A 15,472-nucleotide genomic window follows, 5' to 3' on the forward strand; every position below is an offset into this window, starting at 1 on the left:
AAACCAGTTACCAAAAGTAGCCAATCTGAAAAGGTTACATACTGTATGATTCCAACTATATAACATTCTGGAAAAGGAAAAACTAAAGCTATAGAGACAGCAGAAAGATCAGTGGTTGCCCGGGGACTGGGGGTGCGGGGGTGGGGAGGGAGGGAGGGATGCAAATGTAGAGCACAGAGGATTTTTAAGGCAGTGAAAGTATTCTGTATGATACTGTAAAGGTGGATACATATCATTACGCATCTATCAAAACCCATAGAGAGTGAACCCGAATGTAAACTAGAGACTGACAAAATCCAGTCAGTTAAGGGTTAAGTCTTAGTATAGATACCTTGGAAAAAGAAACAGCAATAAAAGAAATGGTGGTGAGCACTGAATCCCTTTAAATAAGAAACTAAGACTAAACTGTGAGAATTATGATTTCACAAGAGTATGTAAATGTTACGAGCTATGACAATGTAAACATAAAAATTTTGGAAGGTGGCAAAGAATGAGAAAGGAGAAACTATGGCATGTCAATGTCTGTATCATTTATACATGGGAGAGAATACCATCAAGAACTGAAATGGTTTACTTCATCTAAAGTATCTATAGAATACTGTCCTTATTTATATACAGCTGCAACGAACTATCTTTAAATTAAAAAGAGAGAAAAATATAAATTGTACGTTAAACACTAAAAATTTAAGCAGAAAACTCTCAACTTCTTGGAAAATTAAAACAGAACAAACTTTACTAGACAAATGGATTAAAAGAGAAGGGTATTTGCCTCAAAAATTTAGAAAACAAGGACTTCCCTGGTGGTCCAGTGGCTAAGACTCCACGCTCCCAATGCAGGGGGCCCGGGTTTGATCCCTGGTCAGGGAACTAGATCCCACATGCATGCCACAACTAAGAGTTCGCATGCCACAACTAAAGATCCCACATGCTGCAATGAAGATCCTGCGTGCTGCAACTAAGACCCAGCTCAGCCAAAATAAATAAATTAATTAATTAAAAAAAATTTAGAAAACAGCACCAACATTCTAAGAACGAAAAAGCAAATAAGAGTCAAGCAAAAATAAAGAATTTAGGGGAAAAAAAGATTAGCAATAGCATATAAACAAAAAGAGAAATCTCTAGCAAATCTAATTAAGAAAAAGATAATATAATCAAATTAGAAAGGAGACAGATTTTTTTAAAAAGCCTTATATATAAGGGAGATTACCTAAAATTAAAAAATAAGGATGCTGAAAATCTTAATATGACTAAAAATACTCTAAGTACAAAACCTGACAAGGTTAACAAAAAAAACTTACAATATCAAAAACTTCAGCTTCTTTCTCTGATTTCCTTCACTAGAAATATAAACACATTTCTAGTTGACCAATAAAAGAATATTTGCAATAAATATGGCTAACAGTGTTTTTATTAGAAGAAATTAAGATAACCAACAAGTTTTAGAAAAGCTCATCTAGTAATAGAATTACTATGAAAACCTTGAGATACTATCGTTTTACCTTCCAAATTAGCAAAGATTAATGAAAAAGATTATATTCTACATGCCTAGGGTACAGTTAGAAAAAGAATCTCACACTTGAATGAAATAGTTATGCTTCCTCCCTTCTACCCTACTGAGTGAGATATCACCAGTAATAACAGTTAAAGAATAGGCTGAATGAACCCCAAGTCCAAGGTACTAAAGCACACCATTCTATCTTTTTTTTTTTTCTTTTTGCGTTACGCGGGCCTCTCACTGTTGTGGCCTCTCCCATTGCGGAGCACAGGCTCAGCGGCCATGGCTCACGGGCCCAGCCGCTCCGCAGCATGTGGGATCTTCCCGGACCGGGGCACGAACCCGTGTCCCCTGCATCGGCAGGCGGACTCTCAACCACTCCGCCACCAGGGAAGCCCCACCATTCTATCTTGAAAGGGTAGCCCATCTCTTTCTAAATAAACCATAGTGTAGTGGTGAAGAATGTGAAGTCAGGAGCCAGTTGGTACAGTGTGCTATGCATTTACTAGGCAAATATTCCATGTATCTTATTTTAGGATGATTTAGCTGCTAGAGTTTGTCTAAAACCTAATTTTTTCCTCAAAAAAATTCCAATGTCAAACTGTTTAAAACTGATATATATTAAGAAAATTAAAGGAAAAGAAATCAGCCAACACTCACTGAGCACTTTACTAAGTGACTGGGACTGTTTTAGTTGCTTTACATGTATTTTTAATCCACCAACACTATGAGGTAGACCTTACGAAACAAGAAAACAGACATAAAGAGGGGAAATATAGCTAGTACTGTAAAGGGGCTGGGATTCAAACCGTAATAGTCTGCAGTCTTAACTCTACTAAATTATTTCTATGAACTACAGGCTCCAAATTTTCTCCAGGAGTAATTTGTCCCAGACTCCGTTTCTACATTGTCATATAGTTAGAACATATATTTCATTAGATTTAGTTTAAACAGACAAATTAATATGGAAGATTTAAAAACATTTACCTGCATCCAGTATGCCCTGGGCCAGAATAGCGCCAAACTTGGCCATGACATCATCGTGTTTATCATTGATGACTTTCGAATACAGCTGTCTGAACTGATTCACCTGAAGGAACAAGAAAAACAATTATAGTCTAGTTCTATTCACTTGCTGTGTCATTTTCGAGCGGGGAATAGACTGCTCAAATGGCAATGAAACCTGAGTTCTGATTCACAACATTCAAAAAGAGAGCATTCTGGGCTTCCCTGATGGCGCAGTGTTTGAGAATCTGCCTGCCAATGCAGGGGACACGGGTTCGAGCCCTGGTCTGGGAAGATCCCACATGCCACGGAGCAACTAAGCACGTGAGCCACAACTACTGGGCCTGCGCACCTAGAGCCTGTGCTCCACAACAGGAGAGGCTGCAATAGTGAGAGGCCCGCACACCGCGATGATGAGTGGCCCCCGCTTGCGCAACTAGAGAAAGCCCTCGCACAGAAACGAAGACCCAACACAACCAAAAATAAATAAATAAATTTATTAAAAAAAAAAAAAAGAGAGGGTTCTGGACCGGATTTGAAGGCAGAACAGTCCCATGGTTGAAATCATGGATGTCATGACTTTTCTGGTATGGGAGCACCAGCTCTGTTTTCAATCCTCATTCCACAGTGGATGATTCAGACTCGGGGGAATGCTGAGTGTGATTTCATATTGTACCACTGTTAGTCAGCAGGCTTAAACAGTTCAAGTGAACACTAAGGCGTTCAGTGAACTCTGAATTACACCTCTTCTGCTCACCACCAACCTCCAGATTTCCTCATCGGCACAGTCCTTCAATTCTACCTTACAACAAACTACCTTTCACTGCAGCTGTGTGAGGCATATTTTGGATTTATATTCACATATACAATAAAGATTTTCATTATGCTTACACATCAATTTTCAGAGGACACATCACAATAATTACTCTTACCAAAAGAATACATCAAGGGACTTCCCTGGTGGCGCAGTGGTTAAGAATCCGCCTGCCAATGCAGGGGACACGGGTTGGATCCCTGGTCCACGAAGATCCCGCGTGCCGTGGAGCAACTAAGCCTGTGTGTCTCAACTACTGAGCCTGTGCTCTAGAGCTTGCGAGCCACAACTACTGAGCCTGCACTCTAGAGCCCGTGCTCCGCAACGAGAAGCCACCGCAGTGAGAAGCCTGTGCACGCCAAGGAAGAGTAGCCCCCACTCGCTGCAACTAGAGAAAGCCCGCGCGCAGCAATGAAGACCCAATGCAGCCAAAAATAAAATTAATTAAAAACAAAAAGGGAAAAAAAAATCTTAAAAAAAAAGAACACAGCAAAATGGAATATATGCTGACTCATTCAGGGAGGGATTACTGGTAATTTTTGTTCGCTTCTTTATTATTTTCTGTATTTTCTAAAATTAACATATATTACTTTTATAATTAGAAAATAATATTTATAAAATATATGTTCTCATCAAAATATCTGATTTTTGGGTGACAATAAGGGAAATATTTTATGCTTCCTCCATGTCTTACACTTCTCTATTTTCCCACCAAGTGCTTTTCAAATGGTAAGCACCCAGAAAGGAGTCGGCTTGTTCAAGAAGCACATGATCACCAGAGCTCCCCAAATCTGCCAAAGGCAGAAAATATTGAATTTGAGTTTCCCAATATAATGATTTTATCTGCATTACATATTCTTTCAGAATCTCTTACCCTTTTCATCTATCTTGGTCGGGGAGGCCACACTGTGATACAGCGCAGAGTAACATAGGGTCAGACAACACTGGCTTATAAACACCTCTGCTCTAATAAGCTGTTTGGGTAAGTTACTTGGCTTTTCTGAGTCTCAGTTTCTTCGGCTGCTGTAAGGACTATATGAAGTAATACATATGTAAAGTAATGTGTAAAAGTAATGTGCAAAAGGCATTTTATGATTCAGTAAGCATGGCTGTCTTACCATATCAGAGCAGAGTCCTACCAGTCCTCCATGACTATCCTCTCTGCAACCTAAATACTGCTATCAAAATGATATTCCTTAAAATGGTTCTCACTTATTTATTCATAGGCAACGACAGAATGTGATAGCGAAAACAATGAACTAACTCTGCCACTACCCAGCATATGACCATTAGCAATCCACTCACTTCTTTACATCTTACTTTCTCTAACTATAAAACCCTGCACGATGAGATCATCACAAAATTCCCTTCTAGTTTTAAAAATCCTAAGGTTTGATGATTTTACTCTGGTTCAACAAGTCAAATTCCTTTGATTCTTAACTTATTTTACATGAACACTTATATTACCTTATATAGGATGGAAATTTTATGTGCTAAGTTTACATGAACTTACAAAAAGAAACGTTGGACAAAGCACTGTATGTACATTATAAGGAAGAACTTAAATATAAAACCACATCCCAAACAACAGGACATTTGGTGAAACTAAAAGATGGAATAAAAAAAATCAATGCAAATACATAACGGGTTTATCCAATCAATATTAAGTAGACTAGTACTTTAAAAAAGCTAGTTTTTGTTCATCACTTAAAAATTTTTCCTCACATTTTATTACTTATGCAGCAGTAACTTAATTTTCATTATTACGATTCTTCATAAAGAATTATTATATTAGGTTAGGATAGTATCTTATTTGGAAGGCGACTTTGAGCCCATCTGGTCTACTCTGCCTAATTTACAGATGTGAAAAATGGAACCAAGATAGGTAAAATGACTGGCTTGCTTGTGATTACAAACAATTTATTGCAGTCATGGCTAAGGATCATGATTTTCTGACTCAATTTCATCGCTATGAATAGTATGGCCCCCACATAAAACAAATTAGAATTTGTAGGAGAAAATCATATTAATTTCCCATTTTATATTATGATAATCTCACAGAAAAGACAATTAAATTTCAGACAATGCCGTGACCCATGCCTTCTGCTGTGCCTGATTATCTAAAATCTACCTTCTCCAAATCCTGCATTTAAAACACTCATCATGTTTTTAACTCTGTACACCTTATACTGTTGGAAAAAAACAAAACCCATACTTCTATGTCAGCGAGAAAAATAAAGGATGGGAGAAGGGCATAAAGTTCCATAAACGTCTTTTCTGTGGTTACTTATCACCTAGGTGTGTCTCTTCCTGTTTTTTTTTTTTTTTTTCCTGTTTTCCTGGATATAGAAATGAAGCTGTACATCAGGGATCAGTTTTAGAGGTTTTTTTTCCCCTCTTCTCTTTCTATGACATTACATTAGCTCTTATGACTTCAACTAGGTATATAATTCCTTCCATGAACTCACTGAGGCCCGAAGAATTTTGGAATTCAGAATTTAGAAAGGTGACATGGTGCACACACCATAAGTTATGCAATATGCTCAGTGGAGCGTGGGGGTAATATCCCGTAATCAACCAAATTAATATTTCTGAAGCAGCAAAATGAATGTTTACTAAATGGGATAAAGGCTATAAATGAGTTCATACTGGCTCAGATTTTACAGCCAAACGAGTCCTTAAAGACAGACAAAACTCTTAGTTTTCAGACCTTTCTGTAAATTAGAATTGCAGATAAAGGCCATGAACTTATATAATTTATCTGGGCTAGCTCCCATCTCTTTCTTTAGTTCTGTTTTTTTTCCTATGCTCTCATCTTAAATCCAACTGACTTGCTATAATCTCAAACTTAACATGCCTAATGTGAAAATTATCTTTATTCTTTTTCAAGATTCCTGGCAATGCTATCATGATTTTCCCACTATCAATATCCCAAGTGATGTTTTCAGCTCCCTCCTCAATCTTATTAGTATTATTTTGTTCATGGTAGTTGGTTGTGCCTTTTCTTTATATTATCACCAACACTTTTAGGGTCCAAATCCCTGTCTTACTTAAGGCAACAGTATGGTAATACAAATTACTATTTAAAAATGTGTTATGCTGTAAAATAAAACCTTATAATATAAACGTTCATGCTGATTTATTTTAAAACTGCAAAAGCTGATCAAACTTGGCCAAATATGATCCTACTTCCAAAAAGGGTACATGCCAGTGGTGGGAGAAGCTTCCTTGTAATAGGCCTCAGGCTAGATGATATTAGGCAAGGAGGAGCACAGGATCCCATTCTTACACTTTAATATTTTTATCTGATTCTATATATGATACTTGTTATATACATGTTCAAATAACTGCTAACAGTGGAATTCACTTAATAAGAAAAACAGAAGATAGATCCTTCATAAAGAGTTGGGTTCTGGAGACAAAATAACTCCAAGGACCCATAAAAGAACAGTATTCTAGTTAAATGGTTCTGAATCTCTGGTCTAAGAGCCTTCTAAATTGGGTTTGTAATCACCCAAGGGTGTATGTATGTTCTGGGGTCTATGTTTGTGAGAGTGAGTGAGCAAGAAACTGGCAGAAGAAAAGCAAAGATGTACTGGAGTTAGTTAAGCTAAGATCACAATGTGTAGAGCTTAGAGTTTAGACAGCATTCTGTAAAAGGATGTGAGGTAGATCATGACTGCATAAAAAACATTTCCTTTGGAAATTTCCATTAAAAATCTCACAAAATATCTGAGAAATGTCCCTTCTGTATTCCTTTGAGGAGGGGGTTATAGTCTTGATGAAATTAACACTTGATCTTTGATTTCAAGGCATTTTCATGGACTGGTTTGTAACCTTGTGACTAGGACTCTGTAGCCCTGAGAACTTACTTCTCTTCAAGCTTGTTAACAGCTTTTTCTTTTCAGCAATATCACATACCACCCCAAAAGAATATCAATTTTTTAAATTTTGGCCACGCCACGTGGCTTGCAGGATCTTAGTTCCCGGAGCAGGCACTGAACCCATGCCCCCTGCAGTGGAAGTACGAAGTCCCAACCACTGGACCGCCAGGGAATTCCCAGAATATCAATGTTGCCTTCTTCGCAATTATCAGGTAAGAGAAAGATATAAACTATATATAGCCTACAAAGCTCTTGATCACATGCTTAAGAGCAGAAAACGATGAAACAGAACTTAAAGTTTAAGGATTCATGAAGTGAGTAACATTTTACTCTAAGGGATAGTGTTTCCAGAAAGAACATCTGTTGTATACACTTTCGCTTTTGTAGTCACTGGGGTACACATTTAACTTTCCCCATTGAGTTTATATTAATGGCACAGCCTAGCAGCTATAACTGCATTTTAACATTCTTATCAATACCCAAGATTCTGATACAATGTGAAGACGCAAGTGTACACCACATATTCACATCAGCTAAGACTTCATTCAACAAAATTTATGGAATGATTACAAAATACTAATTATTTAAATTGCTGTATTTTTTACATTTTCTAAATATGAAAAAGTTTTATTTATTAGAATAAATAGTTGAAAGGTTTTTGAAACTATACAGCCTACCCTAACCTAACCCCACCCCCATTACAAAGTACTCTGCCATTGTTGGTACAGAGCTTATGGTTATAAAATCAATGAAATCCTATAGCAGAGGATGGGAAGATGGGAAAACATTTGTCATATTCACAATACACATAACAAGAAAGCAACATGCGAGGTCAAAGTGAATAAATATCTATATATTACTGTTAGGGGACGTGCATTCCATGGTCAAACTTCCCTCTTTAATGACATTACTCAGTTGGATAACCTCCAGCTGATAAAGCTCAACAGAAGATCAAAAGTAGAAATAAAAGATGCAAAAGCTACTCATAACTGGTCTATTTAAAAACAAAAACCAAAAAGAAATGTGGTCTGCTTGAAAAGATGTTTATATTCTAGAAGATACAATATATTAAATAATGTATTATTAAAAGAGGATGAGAAGTTTGATTCTATTTTTGCAATAATCCAATTTTTATAAGTCTTAAAAGTGATTTTAGGAGAGAGTAGGACTGGATTAAAAAAAAAAAAAAAGGACAACAAAAATGATAGCAACTGCTCAGAAAAGGAAATCTATTAAAGCTCCACAGAATAATCAATGAGTTCTGAAATTTTTTTTCTCCTCCTCCCCAGTCTATCTATTGATACTTTGCTAAAAATGAATCTGCTTAATGAGGCAGAAGACAGTATACCAGTGGCTTTTTCTGTTGTCAATTTCTTTGACTGTTTCTTATATAGGAGCAGAATTATACAAGGTTGTTAAATGCCCTAACTTTAAATTAAGAATTAAAGATCTGAAATTACTGCATAAACTATATACATCTATTAAACATGTCACACATGGTAATTTTTAGTATATGTAATAAGATTTATGCACTTTCTGTTTCTCAACAAAATGAGAAGTTCTGGGTGAGGTGCCAAGATACATTAGTTACCGAAGTCTGAAATGAGGTCTGAGAGACTAACATGAGGAAATTTTAAAACAGATGCCTCAAAATCTGTTAGGGGGCCATCCACAAGGTATATATGAGGACTTGATTGTATCAATAGAAGGATATGTGAAAAGGATTTCTCTACGGGGAAAACTGGGCTTTAAGTCTTTCCCACTAACACTAAGCCTAGAGATGGGCTTCAGAGAGACCATGTGGTGAGCATGTGGTGAGCCTAGTATGATCAGTGGTCATTGTGCACTGACATCTGACACATGAGTTATGAGGCATTAGCTACTGACTGAGGCACAAGCAATGAGAGAGAGAGGGGGAGAGAGAGGGAGAGGCAGGCAAAGGTGCACTGAGAGCCAATTATACTCCTACCTACAAGAAGGGCAAAAAATGCAATAGTGTTTCTGTGGACAGATGTGGGTCAAAGAAGAAAGAAAGCCTTCCTGGAGCCATTTGAAACCCTGCCCAAGGGATCTCCAATGACGGCAATGACATTCTAACAGAGAATCTGGATGTACTCATTTCTAAACTGAGATTGTATATATTATATAAAGTTTTTATTACCTCAGAAGGATGGATCAAAAAAAATCACAGACCACTTAGTTTGCATCTTGTATCACAGGAACAAGTTATCCTACTGAATAAATTTTAAAAGCACAGCAGGAGGCAAAAATTCAAGTTGATTTTTATGATTTTGTCAACCCATGAGTTCTAATTTTTCAAGTATGGCTATATAACAAAATTAACAAAGTGACCATAAATTTATAAAAAATGCAATCAAAGAGTACTATATAATTAAAGTTCTCCTATTCTCCTACCTCTTTACTTTCTGTGAGTTCAGTGTACACCATATTTGAGGTAGAAATGTTCTCAAAAGAAGATAAGCTACCAAAGAAAAGCCTGAACCAGCTCTCTTCTAGAGAATTTTTTTGTTTGCTCACCTTGGGACAAGTGATTTCAGTCTGCTGGATCATGATGAGAGCCGAAGCTATGAGAGCTCCTTGCCTCACATAGTTCACAGGGTCATTTGTCATTGGTTCTAGCAAATTAATTGCTTCCTGAAAGCATTAACAAAAAAAACTTTTAATAAAGTTTATATAGCTAAATTTTCAGATTAGTTACTGTCTTTCTAAGTCAATATTTTCATCTAACATTGTAATCACAAGTTAATTTAAGACAACTTGGATGCAACAGTCAAAACTGAGTATGCTTTAAGTTTCAATATAATTGATGGTAAGTGAAAAGGAAGCTTACAACACAAGTGCTCCTGTCTTGGGGTAAAAGAGATAAAAAAGAAAGTAGAAAAAATGAGATTAATGTTTGATAAACACCTATTATTTTCCAGGTGCAGTGGGAGGTATTTTATATATATTATCCATTTAATCCTCTTCATCCTAAAACAACAATAACAGCAATACAAAACAATCTTTAAAAACAAAGAAACAGAGTTAGGTAAAGTAAATTGCCAAAAATCACATAAGTGTAGCAAACTCAGGCCAGTCTGACTCTAAGTATCCAACTTCCTTCAAATACTAGAGTAAGATAATATCTTAAGATGATTTTACAAAATCTAATTTAAAAAATTAAATAAATCGAATGTAAATTGAAACAAACAAAAAACAAAGAGAAACAAAACTCCCAAAACAAAAAAGATTTTACCTGCTAGGAGAATGGCAACACAAATTAAGTCAAATAGGACTAGAAATGATTCCATGGTTACACTTCCCACATATGGTGGGATTTTCCAAAATGTTTACCAGGATATCCCCAATATCATATTCTTCAGAATACCAGTTCTATGAAAACAGGATTCCTTGATTAAATAAGTTTGGGAGCGCCTGCATACTGTATATCACCCCCTCTTGCGATTCAAAAACGTATCTAGCACACCAAGGGCTCCAGGAGTGTACATATCATAACAAAAGGTTCAAGAAACCTTATTAAAGAAACTACTAGACCTTTGCATAGCCCAGCATCTGTTCATTGTATTTGACCAAGAACTCTTTTGCTCCATATAATTTCTATTACACACCCTGCAGGACCTTTGTTCAGTACCCCTTACAAGATCCTTAGGTAGGTATAAATTTGGAGGAACAAAGCAATTATTTTATATGATTATCAAACTTAATTTAATACAGTATGTCATTTCTCAAATGTCCTTTGTTCCAAAGCCAAGTAAAGGAAGAATAAATTGAATCCTTTTTTGGGGGGAGTGGGGGAATGACTTCAGATTTCCTTTCACGTTGATTTATTTACTTAAGAAATATCAGAGCAAGAGACTGGTTCAAGATAGCGGAGTAGAAGGATGTGCGCTCACTTCCTCTTGAGAGAGCACTGGAATCACAACTAACTGCTGAACGATCACTGACAGGAAGACACTGGAACTCACCAAAAAAGGTACCCCACATCCAAAGACAAAGGAGAAACCACAATGAGATGGCAGGAGGGGGGCAATCACAGTAAAATCAAATCCCATAACTGCTGGGTGGGTGACTCACAAACTGGAGAACACTTATACCACAGAAGTCCACCCACTGGAGTGAAGGTTCTGAGCCCCACGTCAGGCTTCCCAACCTGGGGGTCTGGCAACGGGAGGAGGAATTCCTAGAGAATCAGACTTTGAAGGCTAGTGGGATTTGGTTGCAGGACTTCAACAGCACTGGGGGCAACAGAGACTCCACTCTTGGAGGGCACACAAAAAGTAGTGTGCGCACTGGGACCCAGGGGAAGGAGCAGTGACCCCATAGGAGACTGAACCAGACCTACTGCTTGTGTTGGAGGGTCTCCTGCAGAGGCAGGGGGTGGCTGTGTCTCGCCCTAAGGACAAGGACACTGGCAGCAGAAGTTCTGGGAAGTACTCCTTGGCGTGAGCCCTCCCAGAGTCTGCCATTAGCCCCACCAAAGAGTCAGGTAGGATCCAGTGTTGGGTCGCCTCAGGCCAAACAACCAACAGGGAGGGAAGCCAACCCCTCCATCAGCAGACAAGCTGATTAAAGTTTTACTGAGCTCTGCCCATCACCAGTCCCTCCCATCAGGAAACTTGCACAAGCCTCTTACACAGCCTCATCCACCAGAGGGCAGACAGCAGAAGCAAGAACTACAATCCTGAAGCCTGTGGAACAAAAAACACATTCACGGAAAGAGAGACAAGATGAAAAGGCAGAGGGCTATGTACTAGATAAAAAAACAAGATAAAACCCCAGAAAAACAACTAAATGAAGTGGAGATAGGAAACCTTCCAGAAAAAGAACTCAGAATAATGATAGTGAAGATGATCCAGGACCTCAGAAAAACAATGAAGGCAAAGATCGAGAAGATGCAAGAAATGTTTAACAAAGACCTAGAAGAACTAAAGAACAAACAAACAGAGATGAACAATACAATAACTGAAATGAAAACTACACTAGAAGGAATCAATAGCAGAATAACTGAGGCAGAAGAACGGATAAGTGACTTGGAAGACAGAATGGTGGAATTCACTGCTGTGGAACAGAATAAAAAGAATGAAACGAAATGAAGACAGCATAAGAGACCTCTGGGACAATATTAAACGCAACAACATTCGCATTATAGGGGTCCCAGAAGGAGAAGAGAGAGAGAAAGGACCCGAGAAAATATTCGAAGAGATTATAGTCAAAAACTTCCCTGACATGGGAAAGGAAATAGCCACCCAAGCCCAGGAAGCACAGAGAGTCCCAGGCACAATAAACCCAAGGAGAAACATGGCAAGACACATAGTAATCAAATTGGCAAAAATTAAAGACAGAAAAATTACTGAAAGCAACAAGGGAAAAAATGACAAATAACATACAAGGGAACTCCCATAAGGCTAACAGCTGATTTCTCAGCAGAAACTCTACAGGCCAGAAGGGAGTGGCATGATATATTTCAAGTGATGAAAGGGAAGAACCTACAACCAAGATTACTTTACCCAGCAAGGATCTCATTCAGATTCAATGGAGAAATCAACAGTTTGAAGACAAGCAGAAGCTAAAAGAATACAGCAGCACCAAACCAGCTCTACAACAAACGCTAAAGGAACTTCTTTAAGTGGGAAACACAAGAGAAGAAAAGGACCTACAAAAACAAACCCAAAACAATTGAGAAAATGGTAATAGGAACATACATATCGATAATTACCTTAAACATGAATAGATTAAAAGCTCCAACCAAAAGATACAGGCTCTCTGAATGGATACAAAAACAAGACCCATATATATGCTGTCTACAAGAGACCCATTTCAGACCTAGGGACACATACAGACTGAAAGTGAGGGGATGGAAAAAGATATTCCATGCAAATGGAAATCAAAAGAAAGCTGGAGTAGCAATATTCATATCAGAGAAAATAGACTCTAAAATAAACAGTGTTACAAGAGACAAGGAAGGACACTACATAATTATCAAGGGATCAATCCAAGAAGAAGATATAACAATTATAAATATATATGCACCCAACACAGGAGCACCTCAATACATAAGGCAACTGCTAACAGCTATAAAAGAGGAAATCAACAGTAACACAATAATAGTGGAGGAATTTAACACCTCACTTACACCAATGGACAGATCATCCAGACAGAAAATTAATAAGGAAACATAAGCTTTAAATGACACAATAGACCAGATAGATTTAATTGATATTTATATGATATTCCATCCAAAAACAGCAGATTACACTTTCTTCTCAAGTGCACACAGAACATTCTCCAGGATAGATCACATCTTGGGTCACAAAACAAGCCTCAGTAAATTTAAGAAAACTGAAATCATATCAAGCAACTTTTCTGACCTCAACACTATGAGATTAGAAATCAATTACAGGGAAAAAAACCTAAAAAACACAAACACATGGAGGCTAAACAATACGTTACTAAATAACCAAGAGATCACTGAAGAAATCAAAGAGGAAATCAAAACATATCTAGAGACAAATATGACAATCCAAAACCTATGGGATGCAGCAAAAGCAGTTCTAAGAGGGAAGTTTATAGCTATACAAGCCTACCTCAAGAAACAGGAAAAGTCTCAAATAAACAGTCTAACCTTACACTTGAAGGAACTAGAGAAAGAAGAACAAACGAAATGCAAAGTTAGCAGAAGGAAAGAAATCATAAAGATCAGAGCAGAAATAAATGAAATAGAAACAAAGAAAACAACAGAAAAGATCAATAAAACTAAAAGCTGGTTCTTTGAGAAGATAAACAAAATTGATAAACCATTAGCCAGACTCATCAAGAAAAGGAGGGAGAGGACTCAAATCAATAAAATTAGAAATGAAAAAGAAGAAGTTACAAAAGACACCGCAGAAATACAAAGCATCCTGAGAGACTACTACAAGCGACTCTATGCCAACAAAATGGACAACCTGGAAGACATGGAAAAATTTGTAGAAAGGTATAACCTTCCAAGACTGAACCAGGAAGAAACAGAAAATATGAACAGACAAATTACAAGTAATGAAATTGAAACTGTGAGTAAAAATCTTCCAACAAACAAAAGTCCAGGACCAGATCGCTTCACAGGTGAATTCTATCAAACATGTAGAGAAGAGCTAACACCCATCCTTCTCAAACTCTTCCAGAAAATTGCAAAGAACACTCCCAAGCTCATTCTATGAGGCCACCATCACCCTGATACCAAAACCAGACAAAGATACAACAAAAAAAGAAAATTACAGACCAATATCACTGATGAATATAGATGCAAAAATCCTCAACAAAATACTAGCAAACAGAATCCAACAACACATTAAAAGGATCATACACCATGATCAAGTGGGGTTTATTCCGGAGATGCAAAGATTCTTCAATATACACAAATCAATCAATGTGATACACCATATTAACAAACTGAAGAAGAAAAACCATATGATCATCTCAATAGATGCAGAAAAAGCTTATGACAAAATTCAACACCCATTTATGGTAAAAACTCTCCAGAAAGTGGGCATAGAGAGAACCTACCTCAACATAATAAAGACCATATATGACAAACCTACAGCAAACATCATTCTTAATGGTGAAAAACTGAAAGCATTTCCTCTAAGATCAGGAACAAGACAAGGATGTCCACTCTCGCCACTATTATTCGACATAGTTTTGGAAGTCCTAGCCACAGCAATCAGAGAAGAAAAAGAAATAAAAGGAATACAAATTGGAAAAGAAGAAGTATAACTGTCACTGTTTGCAGATAACATGATACTATATATAGAGAATCCTAAAGATGCTACCAGAAAACTACTAGAGCTAATCAATGAATATGGTAAAGCTGAAGGATACAAAATTAACGCACAGTAATCTCTTGCATTCCTATACACTAATGATGAAAAATCTGAAAGAGAAATTAGGAAACACTCCCATTTACCACTGTAAAAAAAGAATAAAATACCTAGGAGTAAACCTACCTAGGGAGACAAAAGACCTGTATACAGAAAACTATTAAGACACTGATGAAAGAAATTAAAGATGATACAAACAGATGGAGAGATATACCATGTTCTTGGATCAGAGGAATCAAAATTGTGAAAATGACTATACTACCTAAAGCAATCTACAGATTCAATGCAATCCCTATCAAATTACCAATGGCGTTTTTTACAGAACTAGAACAAAAAAGTCTAAAAATCTGTATGGAGACAGAGAAGACCCCAAATAGCCAAAGCAGTCTTGAGGGAA

The 15,472-nt window shown here is 37.1% G+C and overlaps 1 protein-coding gene across 2 annotated transcripts in view; it reads right to left on the reverse strand.

Annotated features, from left to right (window-relative positions):
- PSMD1 (proteasome 26S subunit, non-ATPase 1) overlaps positions 1-15,472 on the reverse strand; it is a 104,326-nt gene that overhangs the window by 21,039 nt on the left and 67,815 nt on the right. For both annotated transcript variants that reach the window (XM_067740251.1, XM_067740253.1), the window contains 2 exons: positions 9,737-9,853; positions 2,483-2,585 (listed from right to left, as the gene is read on the reverse strand). In XM_067740251.1, the coding sequence (XP_067596352.1) occupies positions 2,483-2,585; positions 9,737-9,853 (220 nt within the window). The remainder of the gene's footprint in view (positions 1-2,482; positions 2,586-9,736; positions 9,854-15,472) is intronic.

Source organism: Pseudorca crassidens, chromosome 6 (genome assembly GCF_039906515.1).
Source record: "Pseudorca crassidens isolate mPseCra1 chromosome 6, mPseCra1.hap1, whole genome shotgun sequence".
Lineage (NCBI taxonomy): Eukaryota > Metazoa > Chordata > Mammalia > Artiodactyla > Delphinidae > Pseudorca > Pseudorca crassidens.